The sequence below is a fragment of the Carettochelys insculpta genome, chromosome 24, assembly GCF_033958435.1.
Source record: "Carettochelys insculpta isolate YL-2023 chromosome 24, ASM3395843v1, whole genome shotgun sequence".
Taxonomy (NCBI): Eukaryota; Metazoa; Chordata; order Testudines; family Carettochelyidae; genus Carettochelys; species Carettochelys insculpta.
The window spans coordinates 10,094,915-10,116,414 of record NC_134160.1 but is presented as its reverse complement, the minus strand read 5'-3'; the positions used below and the strand labels follow the sequence as shown (position 1 = coordinate 10,116,414).

The window sequence follows — 21,500 nt, the reverse complement described above, 5'->3', positions numbered from 1 at the left end:
TGCAAAGGCACATTAAAACCTATTTAACTACTTGGAATCTGGCAGGAACATGGAGAGGGTTTCTATGACCTTTGGGTATGTACACACTATGTAACTGTCACACATTAAATAGAAATCAGTACTGCAGACAGCTATTCCAGAAACAAATTTGCTTTTGACAACTTTCCAGAGGTAAATCATCCCACGCTTCTCTGTAACTGGAGACATTTGGGGAGCTCACCTGTGGTTGCTGTTGATAGATGGTGGTTTGTTGACTGGGAAAGGGGCTGCCAGAGGATGTGCCTTGAGCGGAGAACTGATTGCCATAGGAATCATGTCTGCAGAGAGAGAGATTGAACAGGTGCATTACCTCTGACCGGGTGCACATTTATTGAGGAGGGTTTTTGAATTCTTGTCTGTTGTGAGAGGCAGCCAGTTCTATTAACTGACAAATGCTGTTTGGCACCAGCCTGCACCTACCGTTGCTGCTGCTGCTGCTGCGGATAGCGGCTGGGAGAGTACATCCCTGAGTCAGGGGTGGAAGGCATAATGTTGGCCTGGGGAGTTCCGGTTCCTAAGCTGCCCTCGGGTCCCATTCCTGGCTCCGTCCTACACAAACACACACACTTGTCAAGGCTGTTCGTTAGAGGAAAGAGGCAACCAGGGCAGTGGCGAATAAAGAATACGCCATCAGAGTCCAGCAAGTCCTCACCTCACTCTGTCATAGGGACCTCCGTAGGCGTAATGTTGCCGTTGTCCCAGGGCCATGTTACCCATCCCTGGTCCTGAAGCACGATTATATGGGTCACCCATACCAGTGTTGGGGCCCTGCCCTGAGGGCATGAAGGGATCACTTCCTGGAGCTGGGAAAGGAAAAGAAAGGATCAGCACAGCAAGCTCCACTTGGAATCAGAAAGATCCTCTCTCCTTTTAGAAGAGATGGATGAACATGAGACGCATGACTCTGGCCCAGGGGCTGCATATATCCCTAAGGCACCTTTCAGGTGTTAGACAGCTCAGTAGATTAAGTGCTTCTGTATACAAGAGTATTACAAACTTGATCACCTTTCCTCATACTGCTATAAGGATCCTTATTTGGCTCGTAGGACATGCGACCCATCATGTCAGAGGTATTCATGGCAGGCTGGTACCCTGGATTTGGAGTCATGGAGTTCCGCTTCTGGAACGTGGGATCACTGCCATCTGCAAAGGTATCTTGAAGACCTACTGAGTTACTCCTGACAGAACACAAGAACACACTATTTAGAATAAAATCCCGTCTCACTCTTCACCCACCCGCCCTGATATATGCCACCTTCCTACAAGATGGGTGATCACATCCCCCTTCCTGACAGGCTCAACAAGCCAGGAAAAAGAATCCTCTTCCCCTTCAGAAACAGAAAACCCCAGGGACAAATGAGCACCGATTACACGCAACAGGATATTGCTAATTCCCCTGCTTCACTTCCAGCTATTAGAAAAAGAGTGTGACTAGAACAGCCGACCAGCGAACTCCTTTCAGTCCCCACTCACAACTCTTAGTGGACACTTGGAATCCTGCCAGCAACAGAGACTCTTTGCGGGCAGCAGACAATGTGGCAGGGCAATACCTGATGCCTGGCAAAGGGGGCATCTGACTGTGTGGCGTAGATGCTGGCGTTGGTGGCTTCAAATCTCCTCCCTCTGCCATAGAGCTGCTGGTGGATTGAGGTGTTTGAGGACCCTGCATGGAGCCTGAACCCGCTGAAAGAACAAAAAGTCTGCATGAGTAGTCCTGTGCCAAACAGAAGAGATTATTGAAAAAACACTCCGGAATCTCAGCAACTCAAAAAACACCCACAGAGACACCCCTTGAAGGAGAGAGATGGTTATTCTCAAGCCGTGGACAGGTAACACCCCTCCACTACCCCCATAAGCCTCCCTCTAAACAAAGCCTGTATGAAAGATTAGAAAAGTAAGCATGAATATAGCATACAGTGACGTAGCAGCAGCTTTCTAGAATTTCCAACAAATCCATATACGCTGAGCTGTGAGTATGCTTAAGTTCCTCAGTTCTCCATCAAAAAGAACATCTCTCATTCTTTCTATCCCATTCCCATCCCACTGAATGTCTCCCACCATACTAGACAAGATTGCCAGATCATCTAGTGGCAGAGGAAAATTCTCTGTGTACCAGGCAGCACAGAATAAAATGTTTCTCCAGCAAGAGCAACAACCCCAACCTTAACGTCCAAAGTGTTTTACTGCAGTGTTCCCTGCCAGCTGTGTACTTGTGCAGCCACTTAGAGCGTCAGGTGCCGCCCACCTGATTAGCAGAGTACCCACAGCTAGGTTTTGTTTCTACTGATGGTGCACATTAGCATATGCCTCAGTGCACATAAAATTTGTTCCACACATGGATGGAAAGATTAGCAGCCCTGCACCTTCGTGAGTCTAATGGCCGTTAGTGAAAGTCTCTGATTTTGTACCACAAGACTTCTTTGTGCGTCTTACTCTTCTGGCAAAGGGCTCATTCAAGGTATTTCTGGGAGCGCTCCTAAGCCATCTTGGGCTAGACCCTTCGGAACAGGGACCTGAGAAAGAGCAGCTGCACTTCCCCCAAATGACAAAAGCCCTTGTTTAGCCAAGAAGTAGCTCCATGGGATCAACTGAGACAGAGGCTAGGGCAAACCCTCAGTGAAAATCCTAGTGCACCATGTGTAACCAAGCACACAGGGAGCTTAGGGAGTTCCACTATTCCAGCAGAACTACTGCTATGCTCCTTGCAGCTGGCAAGAGCTGAACTCTTAAGTAACGTTTCCATTAGCTCCCATTCCCAGTACCCGATATCCCTCAGCTTCAGCCTCGCTGGTTGATGAGTCATTTCAGCTATTCATTAAAATCCTCTAAGGTCACATACAGGTCATGTTTGTTTATGCCCCACCTTCCTGGCACCCTGTCCCTCTCCCCCTCCCTCCTAGTCTGGGGAAGTCGCCACAGAAGGAAGGGCAGTCAAGCTCAGCAGGGAGCTTCATTCATAACCCCCCCGCCCCCCCCACCCTTCTTCACTATTCATTAGCATTTCAGCTCCACTCCCTCCCCTGAGAATTCAGTGCTGCTCTAAACTGCATCAGAATGCCCTGACACCAACAGGAAGAGGCTTTGAAACATTCCCTGTGTTACCTCCGTTTGTTGTTAGTCCCACCCCCTGCTGTCCTTCCCACTCACTAATTTACAAACAGTTGGAGATAAGCCAGTTTTGCTCTCAGGGGACACCCAGCCATTCATTCTCAGCAACCCAAGGCGGCTTGGGGGGAGGAAGGGAGGGAGGGAGAAGAGGCTGTAGCTTAAACTGTAATGCCCAGGAGGCATTACACAACCTCCTAGGCACAGAAATCATGCAACTTTGTATGGGGCATTCTGCACGCTAAATGTTTAAAGGAGAGGATTGCCTGAGCAGGGCACAGTAGTCCTACTTCATCACACATTACGGAGAAGAGTTCACAGCTACAAAAAACATATCACAATGCACAATTCTGCATTAGAATCCAAGTCTCCATTAAGGTGAAAATAAGTGGAAAGCTATCTTCTTATCCAGAAAGCAAAGGTGAACAAAGCAATCCACAAACAGCTTGAAGCAATAATTGTGAGTGATATGACCTGCCTCCATCCATCCTCATGGAGTGTTAATCTCCTAAGACCAGCAATAGCAGTCTGAATGCAGTCAGTGGCAGAGAAGCAGGGCACAGCTGTACAAACCTCTCTGTTCTCCTACCAAAAAAGAGCCACCTCTAAGAAAGGAACAGAAAAGTCCCCACAGAGCTGGAAGCCACCAGTTGCCTCTTGGGTTCTTACTCTTAAACTGTGGTCAGCTGCCAACCTAACTCAGGCCTTCTGACTGCCTCGGTACCAAATGTCCCTGGTGTGAAAAAGAAATGCTTTTTGAGGGCATTGCCTTTATGTGCTCACATTTGTGAGATACAGTAGGGTCTCGCCATTTGCAAGTGCCACATTCCCAAATTCAATTATTCGCAAGTGGCCTCGCTTCCCTGGGGCGCCAGCGGCTGCTGTGACTTCCCCGGGCGGGGCGCACCCATGCTGGCGCTTCCTGGGGCTCTGAGCTGAGCCCTCCTCCACCCCCCATTCACAAAAAAAAAAAAATCTACATTCACAAGGCTTCTGAACACACAACCCTCACCAATGTTGACAGCCTACTGTACTCCCACTCTGGGCATCAGCAACCTCGTGGGACAACAGGAGCACCCACCCGAGCCACTGAGGTTTGGAGTCTAGGTTGTTAAAGGCAACTACATGGGTGAGTGAATAAAGTGAATACACTGAGACAACTCTGAAAGGAACACATGGATGCAGGCTTTGCTTCAAGGTCGTTTCTGCATAAACGCACACAGAATTCAAGGTAGGAGCCCTCCAGATTTCCATCACTAAGCCAAGCCATCAATACCACCTTACCTCTAGAAAGCCAAGTCTTGAGAATCACACTAGCTGTGGAAAAAAACAGGGACTAAGTGGAAATGTCACCCTTATTACATTCATCTCCAAATTCCACCATAAATTTAAGCGACTTCCTAGATGCCCCAGTATTAACCAACAACCTCAGACTCCTTTTTAATGCCTTGGTTATGTAGCCTCATTACCCCGCTGGAAAGAATGAGATTTTTGGAAGAGATTGGTGCTCTGGTTTAAGTTTAACTCAGATGCTGCTTTAGGAAAAAATTTTGCCTAATGACAAAATAGTTTCATCCTGTGGAATACAGCGAAGTTAATCCCACATGGGGACAAGTTTCCTGAATGGTGGAAAGACATTACTCAGTCCTTTGAGGTATTTTGTGACTGTGACTAAGGCTTCACGTTTGCCTATGGGAAAGAGTGGTATTCTAAAACGGCAAATACATGCAATTTTGTTCAAAGATCTAGAAAGACTGATGCTTCAGATACAGTAAAAAGCTAGTAAAAATAGATATCTGAACAGAGCATGGTGGCAGACTACCATCCTCTGCTGGAAGAAGGAAAACAATTTATCCAATTCTGGGAATAATATTGCAATATAGGACAATCCTCGTCTGCAAAGAGGTATTTTGCAACCGTGCACAATTTGCTAGCCGAGAAGAAATCCACATACTGTGATCCAAGCAGCCAGGCAAAAAAGGACTGACTTGGGATGCAAGAAGAGATTGCTTTCTAGAGTTCCAAAAACTGGACTGACCAAGCTAAACCTATCTGCAATCAACTTTTTCTCACCACCACTGGCAGTAATGCGATTGGTGAAAATGGACATAGTGGATCCCCCGCTCCAAGTCAACAAGAATATTTGGTCCCTGGATTTTTCTGCTCATCCCTGCTCTGGAACAAAGAAACATAAGGACACTGCACTGCTGGCACTACAGGAGGAGTCATGTTTTTCTGCTCAAAAAGTCAATATTTATGATTTTGTAAGATAGGGCAGAACCACCAAGCCTTGGGCTCTTAAGGCTTCTTCCCATTGGCTGCAGAGATGACCAAAAAGAGTGAGTCAGTTATGGGAAAAAAGCTGAAATGTCTGCCGTAGAACTGTGTACATGCAGTAAGTCTCTTTATGAGGGTGAACAGGGCAGATGCTGGGGTCAACCTGGGCAGGTGTCTCCAAGCCTTAATCAGCAGTAAGTTCTTCTCCTTCATCTCAGGTACAGAATATTCTTCCTGGACTTTGACAATTCTCAACTCTAAGAACAATTATTCAAACCAACAACTCTTGAAACTCTCTCTCTAGTCACTGGGGTACCAGGGGCAAACATGATAGCATTCAGACCAAGCAGAAAGTACCAAATGTGACTTCATTCCTATCCAGAACAGACACCGTGGATACAAGCTAAAAGGCAATGAGTTGATAATTTAAAAAAGAGAGGCAAAAAAGGTTGTGATGATTGCCCGTGGCCCTTCTGGGAAAGGTCAAAGAAGCAGGCTTCTCAACTGGCTACCAATAAACTGAGGGGGAGTAACTTTAATCCATGGATTAAAGCATGGGGAGAAAACAAGCAGCTGCAGAAAAAAAAAACAAAAAAAAAAAACAAAAAAAAAAAAACTGTGCCAGGGAGCCTGAAAGGCCTTTTGAGAGAAAGGTCCCAATGGCACTTGAATGGGTTCTCACAGCTCCAGACGCTTCCTTTTGCCAGAACTGACAAGATTCATACAACTGAAGCACTCTTACAGCAGGACTCAGTTTCCCTGGTCTGGAGCTGCACAACAATGCCCACGACAGAACCAAAGGCTTCTTCTTTCCCATATAAAGTTGCTTCAGAACAGGCGAAGTACTACTTTCCCTTGGCATGGGAATGGGGCCCTACCTAGAAAACATATTGGGGGTCTGGCTTGTGAGAGCTCAATGACCTGGAACCAGCTGAGCTGACTTGGTCTTTTGCAAGTGACTCAAAGGCTTAGCATGTTCAGAACAGCTACGCCCAGTACAAACAGGATGGAATCAATGTCCCCTCTAATTGTTTCCACCCCAGAGCAGAATGAATCTCCTTATGTACACCAGTGCGGAGGGGATGTGGAACATAAGGAATTGGTACACATAACAAAACTTAGGTTGTGGACATGGGAGGGGGCTCAGGGCTAGAGCAGAGGTGCAAGAACTCTGGCTGGGGGTGCAACAGGGGGTCAGTGTGCAGAAGGGGGGCCCAGGCTCAGTGGTGTTGGCGTGGGTTTTGAGATAGGAGCTAGGGATGAGGGATTTGGGGTGCAGGAAGGTGCCTGAGGGGGGCAGAGGGTTGGGTCTTGGGTTTAGCTAGGGACAGCATGGGGGGGTTCCCCTCTGCCAATCACAGCAGCTCTGTGCTGGGACCAGCAAGGAGGGACTCCTTCCCGCCAGCTTCAGAGCTTGGGGAGAAGTCTCATGGCTGCAATTCTGCCTGCCTGTATAGGGCTTAATGGGAAGCTGTGAGGCCGTTCAGCTGGGTGGGGGGGGGGCCCTTAGGAAAGAAGGTATCACACTCTGGGAAGACAAAGTGCACGGTCATGAAAGTGAAGAATGTTTAAACCCAGACTTCCTCCTGTTCCTTACAGCCTGGGTCAGACATGATGCCCAGGAACCAAGAAACAATCTAGGGACTCTCCAGCAAACACAAACTACTTTGTTACCAACTCTAAAGCTCACCTAACTGGTCTGTAACCAAAACCATCCCAACAAGTATCAATATGTTTGTGTTTAAAAATGAAAACCATTTTTAGGCACAAAACCTAAGGTCTGTGCTAGCCATTGGACCGTAAGTGACTGCTGCAGCGTCTGACTACACAGCCCTGTGATGCACATGTCAAGCCGTCAGTGCCATGGGAAAGTGCTTTTGTGACCCCAAGGTGCTATTTTTCCAGAAGACTTCCAAACCACAGTCAGATGTGGTACTGCCTGAATATGCTAAAGTCACCTCAAAGAGTCTCCTCCCCCAAAATGCAGCTATGCCCAGTCAGTCAGTCTGCAGAATAATGAACGTTTGAAGGTAGCATAAAACTCATATCAAAGATCTCTTATAGTCCAGTCACTAAGTCGTGTGGTCTCCATAAGATAATCATTGCAGACGTGCATGCACTCAGTGTGCCAACAACCGGAATTCTTCAGTACCGACTGCTGGTCTGCACCAGCACACCGGGCCCTCTTGTGTTACAAGCCTAGGACGTAAGGGGCAATGCAGACCGACCACCTCTACAGTTCCCATTCTGTCAACGTTATGTGAAGATCCAAAGAAGGGAAGGAGGAGAGATCATAAATACCCACAGGGACCAAACATCTTTAAGACCTCCAGTTACGATACGGCAAGTAAACTTTTCTTTGAATGCTGGTCCCTAGCTATTTATGATAGGTCTCCCAAACCTTACCTACTGAGGAGATGGACCTTGGGCACAAGTGCCTCAATGGCTGGAGAAATCAAAGAGGGAACCCCAATCCCATTAACTAGTAAAAAGATCTAATAAAACTATTTGCAACAACATCATCTGCAGAGAAAGGACAGACAATGGTAGAAGGCTACAGATATGAGGGCTCCCTCCCAGTCTGCTGGCAGCAGAAAAGTAACTGGTGAGGCCATGCCACCCTGCCACACCCTTTTTGGCCCTTCAACTACAGGCCAATGGCTATTCCTACTGAAGGAGTTCTGGTTCTGGGCACAGACCATATTTGCACCCACCAAAAACACCCAGAGGAATGAGTACTCTGAGAAGATGCACACACTACAAGGAATACTTTACTTACTGTCCTATTCATTTTTACAGTGTGCTGCAGAACATATGGAATCTTGTTTGTTGTCTTTATACTCACCTGGAGATGGGGGCTGTATCTTGGGCTGGGACTTCTTTGAATCAGCAGCTGCAAAGATGTCTGGGGGAGGGTCTTCACCTCGTTCAATCTTGCACTCAAACGCATAGAGACATTGGATGTACTGCTTCTTCAAAGAACTAGCTGCACTGCTAGAGGTACCCACATTAAGATTGGTGGCTAATTCCCGCCATTTCTTGTTTTTGTTGACCTGCACAACCAAAATACAGGTATCAAATACAGAATTCTCCCTACCCCCACAAGTGAGACAACCATATTTACTACCTAGGAAGTACCGTAACAATAGCAAACGTAACAGCTACATAGATGGGCTGAAAAAGTGCATCAACCACAGAGTGTGCCCTTTGCCCACCTGGAGAAAAAAGGGAGATTCAGCGGTGGCTAATATTCAGCAGTAAACTGAAGATGCCACCGGGCAGCAATGCTAAAAAGTGACAGAAATGGTGCGTTACTGCTGTTCTTATGCACAAGCTGGATCTCAGTGCAATCAGAATACCCTGAACATGAGCACTGCAATGCTCTGAACCTCAAGCACTGCAATTAGATCCACTTAATTGAAGGATATTGGATCTTATAAATAAGATATTAACAGTATTTTAAAAGCTCCAGACTCAATTTAAATCTGAAGAACTCAATTAGCAAATCGAGTTAAACTTAAATCCAGTTGTCTATACACTTACATACAGCCATCACATTTTGAGTCACAGTCATCATTGCTTTCCCAGCTTCTGGTTACACACCTGAGTCAGTCCCCCAATCTCCTTTACAGAGATATAGAGTCGGTAAAGGTCCAGAGGTTTCCTTCCCACAGCTGGGAGGTTGGTCATGCCCATTGCTTTCTCTTCAGTGAAGGCCAGGTAGCGATCTACCCAAATCTTCCTCTCTGGCTCGCCACCCAGCTCATACAATTTGGTAATCTTTTCATTGGTGGTTGTAGAGGAACTAGACTTCTAGAATAAAGAGAAAGCAGATCAAGACGAAGAGCCAAGTGAGCCAAGAAATTTAAACACATCAAGTTCAATCCACGTTCATCATCTTATGAAGCAGAAAAAAACCAAAAGGGATAAAATTCTACAGTTGTATTAGGGATAGCCATATAATCAGTCCAAAGGTGAAATGCACTCGTCTCAATTTGAGGATGTTGCAGACAGGCGACACTGAGCTTTTGTGGACAATGCTGCTGAGAATCAGAACAGGATCGCAATGACCACACTACAAAAGATGAAGTTAAGAAGGCTGCAGAAGCCAGGTAAATTTCATCCAGACACCAAAATGATTCGTGTGGTGAGGAGAAAAGGGATGGACAAGTGGGTAGAATTGTCTAAACAAGAGATAAACTAACCCATTAGGGATGTTCATGGTTAGCCAGTTAACCTTCAAGCCTCCTCCTAAATAGAGGAATCTTACTGGCTACATTTAAATGGTAGCAGCTGGAGCAGCTGCTCATTTGGCATGCTCCAGCCCCATGGGGTCACGGCAGGTGAGGGACATTCCAATGCAACAGGAGCAGCCCCTCATGTGGCAGCCCAGTGGGGAAGGGAAGGAGGAGAGAGTGCTGGGAAGGCCATTACAGCCCAGCGAGGCTGGAGTGGCCCCATGCCACGGTTGGGTGCTGCTCCGGCCTGGCTGGCGTGCCCTTGCCCACACTGGAGTACCTCTACCTGGAGGGGTGCCATGGGCAGGAAAGCTCCCTTCGGGACAGAGCAGCTCAGGTCCCCCACCTTTAATTGGTAATTGATAGGTTAGCCTACCATTTAGCCAGGTAACCAATTAAACAGGATTTTACATCCCTACAACTCATAAGTCTGCTTCTCTCTCTTACTACTGGTCTTTGTTCCTTAGTACAAGAAATGAAGAAGAGCTGCCTTAGCTTAACGTTTTCTGATCCCTAAAGACAGCACTACTGGGATACAGGCAAGTCAGACACCTTGCTAGCCATCACTCCGTCAACTGCAAAAGCTCTTCCCAAACCTTTTAGTCAGTCTGATTTCTATTATTCTAGTGGAAGCCCCCAGTATACATTACTACAAATATACCAAAAACCAAATATAAGCCCCAGTGAAAAATAAAAAGATTCTGTGTAAGCTTTTCAGTTCAACCACCAAGTCTTGATAGGAAATGGATGCACAAGGCCTTCTACAGGAGAATCTCCTTCCTTTATAAATTTCCCCTTCCCAACAATTCAATCTGCAAAATTTGCCACAAGTTGCAACAATGCCACTATTGCCAAAAATACCGGAAAAATCTCTCTTGCCTTGCCAGCATTTGCTGCTCTTTACATACACATATAAAAGAAGGAGCTATTTAAAATACTTTGAAGTCTGCAGAAGAAGAGCACAATTAAATCTGCTTTATGTAAAAGATAATTAGCCAACTGAAAATAAGTGATTTCCTGTTTTGGAGGCAAAAAGAAGGAAAACAGTTTGGCCTCTCCTATCTTTAAAACAGAGTTTGGAGTAGAATCTCCAGAACGGAGCTCTACTCTGGAGGCTGAATCCAAGTGAGAACACGTACGTCTGCAGAACGAGGACCACGTAGCTACTCCACAAAGGTACACAATTCAATTTTTGAGGCAGACTGGGTTACAACCTCGTCTTGGTGCAAAGGGGTTTTTTTTACAAGGTGTTCGAGGTGCAGGCCAGCAGGTCATAAGAGCATACAGGCATCCCTGCAGATGTGGCCCCACTGATCACAGTTTTGCTCATCAAACTGGTATCAGAAAAAACCGCACTAGAAATTTTAGGGGCTGTAGTCTGTTCAAAGTAGAGCCTGAGACATCCCAGCCTGGACCCTTGGAGGTGACATATGGAAACGTGTCTCTGACATGAGGGCATGCTGATGTGAGGGAAATGGCAATGGGGCAATAATTTCATTAAGATGGAACTCAAACCACCACACTTGAGCAATCTGAAATGAGTCTGTAGCACCACCTTGAGTCACCTTACATGAGTAAAAATGACCTTTCACAAAAGAAATTTAAGCTCTCAGAACAGCATGGTTCACAAAGAACGCTCCTGAGCTTTGACAATACCATAGTATTGTTCCACAAAACAAGGAATTTAATAGTTTTTCATTTTCTCCCAAGTATCGAGCCTTATGGGAGTCTGACAAGTGGCTTCAGAGAGCTTTGATTAAGTCAAGATAGACTAGACACACCTGAGTGGAGTCAGATTGAGACAGATGACAAAGGTAACCAAACATTTTTGCAGAAGGCAAGTAAGAGGACTTCCATCAGCACATTTCCATCAGCCCAAACCTTTTGCCCCTGGAACTGTAGGACATTCTGGCACAAGGTCAGAGATGCCAGGAGAACACAAGCCACCTGCAAGAGACATCATGCCTATGCATTGTTATCTTGCCAAGTTTTCAGTGACTAACCAGCAGTTAGTTCTCTGCCTGGAGGTGGGAGTGGGAGTGGCAGTGCTACCTAAATGATGATTGCAGGACCAAAAGGAGCTATTGCACCCAGAAACCTCTGCCAAAAAAACGAAAAATGCCATGTAAACATACTGACCAAGCTCCCTGTAGAAGTCTTAATGATTTCAGAAATTGGAACAATCTACCAATAGGCAGCAGAAACTACCACCTGAGCTCTATTGTGGTTAGGTGGACCTTACCTGGCCAACTCTTAATGTGTTTTTATATATTTAGAGAATCACCAAGTGCAACTCTGGGAGGATATTGTTAAATACGCTCTGAAAAGTAATAAACACTCCAAAATCAAAAGAACACAGTCCAAAGGCATTCCTGAATTATTCTGTTCTATCAATGGGGCAGCTCCTGAAAGACAGATTTGGCAAAGAACACTTGGAAACAGATCAATTGGGCTGAGGCTTGAGAGCAATCCTGTACTTAAGCAAAAATTATGAAAAAGCCCCTGTCATGAGGGCATGATTCTCTTCTGCTGTTGAGTTGAAGTAACGCCACTAGCAAGGCAGTCTTTCTTGATAAGCGATAAAGAAAATAAGTTGCTAACAGCTCAAAGTGGAATACATCAGCTTGTATTAGTAACTGAGGTCCCCCCAACCTGGTGGACAGCCACAAATAAGACCTTTAATGAATCTTACTGCTGTAGCATGGGAAAATACAGGATGGTACCAGATAGGAGGGTGATGAGTCAAGAATCCAAAAATAGGACACCAACCTCCTTACCTGTTAGAGGTAACAACATAGTTGTAATAAAAAGCCCCTACTCTTGAACTATGAGGGCACCTCTTGCAGTTCCTCCAAGTGGTAGAACGAAGTCTACTTCTTGTTTTAACAGTACCACATGAGAAGGAGTCCTGCAAGAAGGATGGGGAAAGGGACTGGAACTGGATATAATACCCATTGTTAATTTCTATGATCCACTGATCCTCGATGATTGGAGTCCAGACCTCCCCAAAAAAGGCAGTTGCCAAAACCTGGGTATAAGTAGAAGAGCAGAGATCCTTTGGATGGTCTGCTAAGTCAACACCCACCAGTGGGCGACAGACTGCACCAGCAAAGGATCATCACTGGAACCTCTGCTTCTTTCTTGGCTGTTCTGATGTCCTTCAAAAGCTGACAACAGGAGAGGCCAGAAGAATGTTGCCTGAAAAGTCTGTAGTCTCCCTGCTTCCTTTTTGTGAGTGGAACACAGAGGCCCAGGGAGGGAACATCACCCTGGAGTCCTTTAAGGAATGGACTGTCTTTGGATTAAGACATTTGTTGTCCTTAAAGGGAGATCCTCAGTTGCTATCTTGACCTCCCCAGGTTGGAGCCAGGATGATTGCCTTATGCCCACCAGCCATGGTTCTAATTTATTCCATCCAGAAGAAGTTTTGCTATGTCCACAGAGGCATGTGTGGACGTGCACCACCAACAGAAACACACACTGCCCATTGTGGGCGCTCTGATAATCAGCTGGGAACCACGTGAATCTCTCCTGGGCAGCCGCCCAGCTTACAAGGAACACATTGTGCTGAGTCACAGAATGCACAGCTGCCTTGGACACATTCAGCCTGGGCTATCAGCTGTCCTTCAAGCACCATCTTTACCCCTTCTCTGTGTTCCTGGAGATAGAACCAGCTATGTTTGTAGACATGCTATCTGAAATAATAGTATTTGACAAAAGCATATGGAGCAAGAGGAGGCTGATAGATGAAAATTTAGGTCCTGTCTCTCTGCCTAGGTGTGGATCTGGGAGGCTTATTCTTTCAAATTCTTCTGGACCGCAGTTATAACAAGCAAACCTGGTACACGGTAGGAACAAAGGTACTCCAGATCTCCTGGATGTGACTGAGTGTAGATTTAGCCAGAACGCATTGCTGGTGTATGCTATGAGTTCTTCCACAGCTTCCAACAGTTCCACCTTTGCGGGAATGGAGAATCCACCAGGCATGAAAGTATGCAAGATGTCCAGCAATTCAGGAACAAGCCTCACTTCTAGAAATATCTAACGTCTCAGCCACATGCTCGGGGCAGCCCTAGAATGCCTAGAAGCTATTTGCTGAAGACGATGCTGAGAAGAGAATGCGGAGACTGTGGCTGGAACAAGCTGTTCGTCCCTTTGTAGTCATCATTTCTCAACAACTTCCTCCTACTCCTGCCTTTCCAGCATCTGACGTTAGCTGATCTGGCTGTGTTGGTTAATATTGTCTCTCGGCGGGAGGAGAATCTAACTGGGGGGAAGGGGGGGGGGCAGCGTGGCTCCGCGCGCGCGTCACACACACACACACACACACACACACACACACACACTAGTATGAATATGGCTGCATGCCCTAGAGAATCTAGTAGTGCCACCACAAGAACTGATAAATATAATACAGGGGAAATACCACAAAGGACATTCCTCATGAGCCCTAGGTAGTTTCCTGCTATTCCTCACAGATGTCTCCCTGGAGCCTCATTTTGCCACCTAATGAGGGTGCGAAGCAAGTCCCTATTATACCTCAACAGGAAACAAGAAAAAGAGCACATTTCTTCCAAGAGTGCTTCCCCCTTGTCAGGAGCGTTCTGACTCAGTTCTGTTCCTCACAAGTGGGATTGAGGTGAAGCCCACAGCAGTACCTGCCACAATAACACTTTGGAAGTGGGCGTCTTAATCCATCATCACCACCCTTCACTCCATTACCATGCTCACAAATTGCTAAGAATAGATGCACTGGGCACCATGCAACAGTTTTGAAGTTTTCTATAGAGAAACATTGCGTAGTGATGGTTCAGAACCGATACAGTCTGGAGTTACAGTGAGAAACGGGGTGTCAGAGTGTCCCTTCCCTGGCTGCTAACTAAACCTCAGTTGCAGAGGCCAAGTATGGAGTCAGATGCATAGCCTCATTCCTGATTCAGACACAAGAAATGACAAATGCCTGAGCTCAACTCCAGTTAACAGCTTCTTCCTACCAGGCAGCCAAACTTAGCACAGAGACATTCTGGGGATTACTAGTCAACATAGCCCTGCTGTTGAAAGAGAATCTCTGCTTGTAAGGGTAAGGATGGAGACAGGAGGACAGAGGCGGCTTGCGTTGTGTGCGCCGAATGGAACATTTTTAAGGGGCTTCTCTAGCTTTGACTTTGTGCAGAGAAAAAGGACATAAGCTAAGGCACACATTCCAGGTCCACACTACAAATCTATATGGCTGTAATTATGATGCTCAGGGGGTATAAAAATTCCACACACCAGAGCAAAGTACTTAGATCAACTTATCCTCCCCATGTACACAGCACAATGTTGACAGGAGTGCTGCTCCCACTGACACAGTGATCACCTCTTGCGAAGAAGAACTAACTGCACTAAACAGGACAAGTTCTCCCATTGGCGTTGTAGCTTCGTATTGTAGTGCTACAGTGGCACGGCTGCACCAGTGCTGCATTGTATGTGAAGACAAGCTCTCAGGACTAGATCCTTTGCCTAAATAAAAACAGAGAGCACATCAAGTGGCAGTGAGGCTTTGTATGAAGTGCAGGTTTGAAAACACTGGAGATTTCATGCCTGCCACTTTGCTGCAGCCTGGAAAAGGAGACGGTGATGGCTTCATACCACAAACCAGAATCTAAGACAGGGATTTGTGTAAGTGAGTGTATGCCACAATAGGCACCTATTAGACCAGCACTTTCTTCATGCTCTTCTCTCTCACTGCTACAAGGTTGTGGAGCTATTCCAAAGCCCTTCAGAGAGCTATTGAAAAAGGAAGATAGCTTTAAGTGGAGCCTTTTCTTTGCCTCCCTTAAAGTGGGGGTCTAAGAAAACATAGTTTGGCCTTTGACTTTTTTTGTCCCCAGAAGACAAACTACCTGATTCTTCTCTCCACTGTAAGGCAAAAGCCTCAAGAACCATTGTCTTGGTGGGACCAACATAGCCTTAAGCCAAGCACCTGCATATGTGGTCTATACCTGAGTACAGCAGTTTGGATCTTTAAGATCCTGGGGATTTCTTTTGGCCAGGGGGTGGGGCAGGGTGTGGAATAGATGGTGGGGAGATGAAAATTTACCATGTGAATTTAAACACTGAAGCCTCCTTCCAAAGCCACACGTAACCGTTGGCTACAAGGACATGGTAATCCATGACTACAAGGGCTGCCATCACAGACTTTCCAACCACTCCCACAAATGAACTGCAGTTCTGCAGATCAAGGACTGTGGGCCGAAGTGTTGTAAACTTGACCAACCTTTCCATTACTCACTGCAGCCTCCCCTATCAAGCTCTTCTGAGGAGGGTAGGCACACACTCAAGCAGCACTCTCAGGCAGGATGGACTTGACCACACACGAATGCTCTCTTTCCTAGCTGACCCAATACACAGTGTAAAGGCACAGTAACAATATTGGACAGAGGCTCCTGGCTCAGTTCTGGCCCAGAAATCTATATAGGTCACATCATCTCAGGAAAAAAAATCTGTTTTAGTTTACGTAAGAAGCAGGAAAAGTCTGGATCTTCCCAAGTGAGTCACTGTTCTCACACAGGAGATGTATTTTACACCAGAAGTGTCGAAATAATAGCTCTTTCCATCCAGATTTTCAGTATGCCTTATACAAATGACTGCAACTGTCCAGGTGATTGGAAAAGGGAAGACCTGCACAATCTCCAGTGTCTGCCTTTTGCATTGTAGATTTGTGTATCAAGACCATCAACTCTTAGTGTGTGAGCACAAGCCCTGGCTCAAAGTTCTGATATGGAAACCTAATGATGCTGACATCATGACTAGAGCAATGCAAAAATGCAGTACTCAGCAGGGAGCTCTGTCAACCCAGTCAAGAAGGAACTTAAGCATTGGAGAGGGCAGTAGTGATACTTGCCGAGGGGAAGTTGTGGGACGGGTGCTAGGGTCTGGTGTACTCTCTACCTTATTTACCCCTTATTTACCTCCAAAGGTTAAAACAAAACAAACATCTAGAGCTCTGGAATGGCAGCGAGCAAACTTTTTACACTGGGCCCCACTTTTCATCCTGACAGAAATTTCAGTGATGTTCATATGAAAAAGCCACCATTTCGGCATGTGTAAGAAAATAAGTATGTAGAAAGTTAATTTTATTGGTATATAAATGTGAATACACATACGTAAAAACAATAACATATTTCAACATTTTTAATGAGATGGATGAGCCTGAGACCCAGCAGCCAGTCACCCTGCCCCCAGCCCCACCCCGAGGGCCACCCTCCCCAGCTTTGCTCACCCCTGCTCTAGGAGTTCTTCTAGTCTTGCAGTAAGGAGTTAAGACTCAGGAGGGAGAATCCTTTGCAGATGATCTCTTTAGAGAACATAATTTAGATGCTCATACCTACCTCCCACATACTTCCCTTTTTGATTTTTTATGGGTCAGCCTTTTGCAAAAGCCTAATCCTATTAGCAAGAAGACAGACTGACTTTCTCCCCTTTCTTAAGTAACTGCTTGACCCAAGAGGAGAGAGTGGCTTCTGTACAACAGATAATTGAGGGAGAGGGTAAAGTAATATTTTTGAGGTAGGTAACATGCTGCCTGTGTGTTTGCACAAAGCCCCATGCAATGGGACCCTGATTCAGGGTAGTATCTTTAGGCACCACTATACGGTTAACAAACAGTAACAAGGGAGAATATGTTGCACGTACAATCAGAGCCTTTTCCAAAGCATTGTACATTAACATTTCAGATGTAATTGTTCAAACTATGCTCTACGGTACTGGTTGTTTGAAAGGACATTCAGCTCACTAGCCGTATTTGACTCAGGTGGCATATAACAGAAAACAAGGATAGGTTTACTGATGGTTGCAGAGAGAGAAAGGAACTAGAAAGCCTTCCGGAACCATATCAATTAAAATACAGTTTCAAAACACTCAGCAGTAAATAGAGTTACATTATTAAATGGAGGTTCTGAACACATTGTCAATTAAAACCAGTGGATGAAGGTTACGTTCTCCCCTTTCCTATGAACCAGGAGGGTAACAGGAATGTATATTTTTACCTTTGACTTGGATTCTGTTTTTGGTGTCCCATCTGCCTTGTTGTTCATTTTAGTTGCAGGCGTCAATTTGACATCCCCTAGCCCCATCATCTCAGGACTTGCTGCCATTCCTAGAAGATTAAACAGGATCTCCAAACACTGCATTTCAATTCAGTATCATGAAATCCAATGCACTTCATGGGGTTATCATTGGCTTACCTGCTGAGTTGTTGGCCATATTCCCACTCATCGGATATGGAGGACCTTGGGGATTTAACATGCCAGCCATACTGTTAATTCCTTGTCCATAAGGAGGTCCAGTTCCCATCATTCCTCCTTGGTTCATGTTGGGATATCCAGGAGGCCTAGAAGCAAGAGAGGGATAGAACAGAAGTACATTTTCAATATCAAGCATTAAGATCCGTATTCTGCTGGAGTCGGCTTTACTAACAGAAGTTCTTTTCTTGCTGACACATGAAAACAGAAGCTGGTTCCACAAAAACACTTCTACCAAAATTGACATAGGATAAAGCCTACAAAAGCAAGTGATTCTGAACCTAGACTGTTTGTCTACACTGCATCCATCACAATACGGATGTTACTAGGCAATGAAGTGCAGAATAAACCCAAGTCCTGCATTCTAACTGCTGTGTGTGGATACTCTGGGGCAAACTAGTCATCATCTCTCAAATGGGACTAAGTTAAATGCACTTCAGTTGGGCCCAGGAGGACCCACACAGCACAGTTTGGGTATATCTACACAACAACAAGACACATGGCATGGCTGCAGCTGGCCTGAGCTGGTGGGGCTAAAAATTTCCATTTACATGTCTGGGTTCAAGCTGGAACCCCCTGCCCTGCCCCGCCCCACCCCACAGCTCAGGATCCAATCTGCAACAATTTCTTTTTAATTTATTCTATATTATATAAAAATTTGTCAACCCCAGAGTCTGAGCCCAAGTCAGCTGACTCGTGCCTGTGGAGCACAACACATCCCCAGAGCCTGCACTGCAGCAGCATAGGCAATTTTTCTCTCAATGAAAGTCAAAACAGACTTAAGCTCCTAAATAGGTCAACCAATTCTGAAAACAGAACTTCAACACCTTTAAAAATTTTACCCCCAATCTACTGCACCCCTAAGCTGAACTCTGTTGCAAGCATCAAGTTATTTCTGCCAAAGCAGATGGAACTTTCAGATCTGGAATGTCACCATAAATGCTGCTGCTCTTGATGTTCATGGAGAAAGTACACCGCTCCAGGCTACTTTAACCACTGCTCCCTTTCCTTTTTGGTACATTAGATATACCCAAAAGCACCACACCCAAATACCAACTCTAACTTACAGCCCAGTCAAAAAAGGGGCATCTCTATCTTTGCAACTCTGGAAGGTGTTATCTATCCAACAGCCTTACAATCAGGCAATGAGCCACATGATGAACAGAAATGGGAGACTGGAATGTACGTACAGTTCTCACCGATACAAAAAAAGACAATCCAGCAAACTTCTCTGCAGAGTAGAGGTAACGTGTGAGTTCACTACTCTCATGATTACCCTAGTTGACCTGTGTATGTAACCTTTACCTAATTTCACCACCAGCCTCCTCTTTCCTGCAGACTCCAAGAATGAATTACAGGTATCTCTTGAAGACCTCAACAGAAAAAGGTGAACTCCACTGGACACAGTTTAAAGTCAACCCCCTTGACACAAAGACCAGACAAGGAGTTGAAGATGATGACCTGGCTAGATTTACAGGCTCTTCCAGACATGCTGAATTTTGTTCTCACCTATGAAACAGCTCCAGAAACTAAAACTGCAAGGAGCTCAAACAGCAGCAGACTTTCTTAGCAGGTATAAAAGTCCCCATATAACACTGTTGATTGTGTTGAGATTCAAATACTCTCCCCTCTCCTCTCCAGATTAAAGACCTGCCCATCTGCAGACATTTTATGGAAACCTGTGTTCAGGGTTTCTTAACTTGAATTTGTTTCAAAGCACGTGCTAGGCTGAAATGTAAGTCATGCTACATGAAAAGTTGAAAACAAGAACAGAGACTTCAGGCAGTCTCATTTCTTACCTGTTCTGGATGGAATTGGCAGCAGCATGCATGGCAGCAGCAGCTGCTTCTTGTGCTTTCCGGTTCATACCACCTGGTGGGGGGCACATCCCTGTCCCCACCTGCGGAGGCATATTTGCCATGTTGGGTCCATAGGGTCTGTTTCCCATAGCTGCATGGCTCATCCTTCCTGGGGGAAGCCCAGTATAGGGTGGCACACCAGTCTGACCATGCATCTGACTCCCTGCTCCCATTGGGTTTATACTTCCTCCCATTCCTGGGCTGGGGTAATTGGCATTAGGCATAGCATTATAGTTTGGCTGCCTGGGATAACCTCCTGTAGAAAGAACAGGGAGAGAGCAGATTCACCAGAAGTCTAAATCCGCAGCTGTTTTAAAATCATTAGCAAAAGAGAGCATAGGGACACAGGTGAATGTTAGCAGCTAAACACAGTCAATTTACCTGGTTATAATCTGCATAAAATATGTCTGAACACAAGCAAGTAACAGTATCAATTCAAAGGCAGTTGCGAAACTCCTCTGAGCTCATCACAGAACACAACCAGACAACAGCGCAGGACAATGACAGAGCCGTCCCAGTTAGCATCATACGGCCTACAACCCCACCAAGTTCTTCTCCCTCTAACGTTGGCTGATTTAGGAAATGTTTAGAGGCACCATCTGAAGTTTGTCAGATCAGGAGGGCAATGCCCTACCACATGGCTTCCCAAATGGGGGGGATGTGAAGAAATTCCATGGGTGGGGCAACAAGGCAACCCAGCCCTCCCATCATTTCCCCCACTCACCTGAAGAAAGATTCCGGCCTTTGATTCAAGCTCTCAGCCTCTGCCATTTTACGGCAGTGACCTGGAGCACCACTATAAAAACCAGGCAGCCGGCAAAGACCCACGTGGAGCTAGCTGCCTTCTGCAAATGAGTGTGTGTGGGGGTTGTGGGGGAGGAGGAGGGGGGGGGTTAGATGGGGGGCTGGCGGTGCCTGGCTTTGTGGGAGGGCAGGGGAGTGGCTCGGGTGGGCAGCTCGCAGGGCTGCTTGAGGGACACATGGGGCTCAGGCAGCTGGCCTCAGCACAACAGGGCTTGGGTAGCTCGGGCTGGTGGGCGGGTGATTGGTTCTGGCAGTGTGGAGCTCAGGATGGTGGGCGGGTGGCTGGCTCTGGCAGTGTGGGGCTCATGTGGGCGGTTCAGGTGGCTGGCCTGTGGTTGGGGTGGGTGGCTGGCTGGTCCCAGCAGCATGGGGCTCAGGCAGCCGGTGGGCAGGTGGACGGCTGGCCCTGGCAGCTGGCAGGCGAGCGGGTGACTGGCCCCAGTGGCGTGGGGCAGCACAGGTCTCAGGCGGGTGGGCAGCTGGTGTGGGTAGCTCTGGAGGCTGGCATGGAGCTCAGGCAGCTGGCGCTGCACCAAGCAAACCACAAGTTGCCAAGAAAAATTATTTGTGCTTATTTTCAATTTTAAACAACATTTTTATTTTAAGCTTTTGTGTTTATTTCAAATTACAAATTGAATTTTTGGTTAAAGGGGGGTTGGATGATGGTAAAGAAGAAGTGGGGGGCATGAGAGTTTCTCAAAAATCAAAAGGGGGCGTGATGCTGAAAAGTTTGGGAACGGCTGCTCTAGTGGAAGCAATTTAGTCCTTAAAGCCATCTGTCATGCACTTGTTTCTAAACACGAGGCACAAAGCACACTCCCTTTTGTGGCAGGAAAATGTTTCAGACGCGTTGCATCATCCACGTTTTAAAACAGTACAAATAAATGCAATTT

General features: G+C 46.2%; 1 protein-coding gene across 1 annotated transcript in view; it reads right to left on the bottom strand.

Annotated features, from left to right (window-relative positions):
• Nucleotides 1-21,500, bottom strand: part of ARID1A (AT-rich interaction domain 1A) — an 89,476-nt gene that overhangs the window by 6,477 nt on the left and 61,499 nt on the right. The window contains exons 8-17 of the mRNA XM_074976125.1: nucleotides 19,744-20,059; nucleotides 17,888-18,033; nucleotides 17,690-17,799; nucleotides 9,025-9,234; nucleotides 8,267-8,474; nucleotides 1,590-1,722; nucleotides 1,045-1,217; nucleotides 692-842; nucleotides 460-588; nucleotides 221-317 (exon numbers count right to left, since the gene is read on the bottom strand). Of these exons, the coding sequence (XP_074832226.1) occupies nucleotides 221-317; nucleotides 460-588; nucleotides 692-842; nucleotides 1,045-1,217; nucleotides 1,590-1,722; nucleotides 8,267-8,474; nucleotides 9,025-9,234; nucleotides 17,690-17,799; nucleotides 17,888-18,033; nucleotides 19,744-20,059 (1,673 nt within the window). The remainder of the gene's footprint in view (nucleotides 1-220; nucleotides 318-459; nucleotides 589-691; nucleotides 843-1,044; nucleotides 1,218-1,589; nucleotides 1,723-8,266; nucleotides 8,475-9,024; nucleotides 9,235-17,689; nucleotides 17,800-17,887; nucleotides 18,034-19,743; nucleotides 20,060-21,500) is intronic.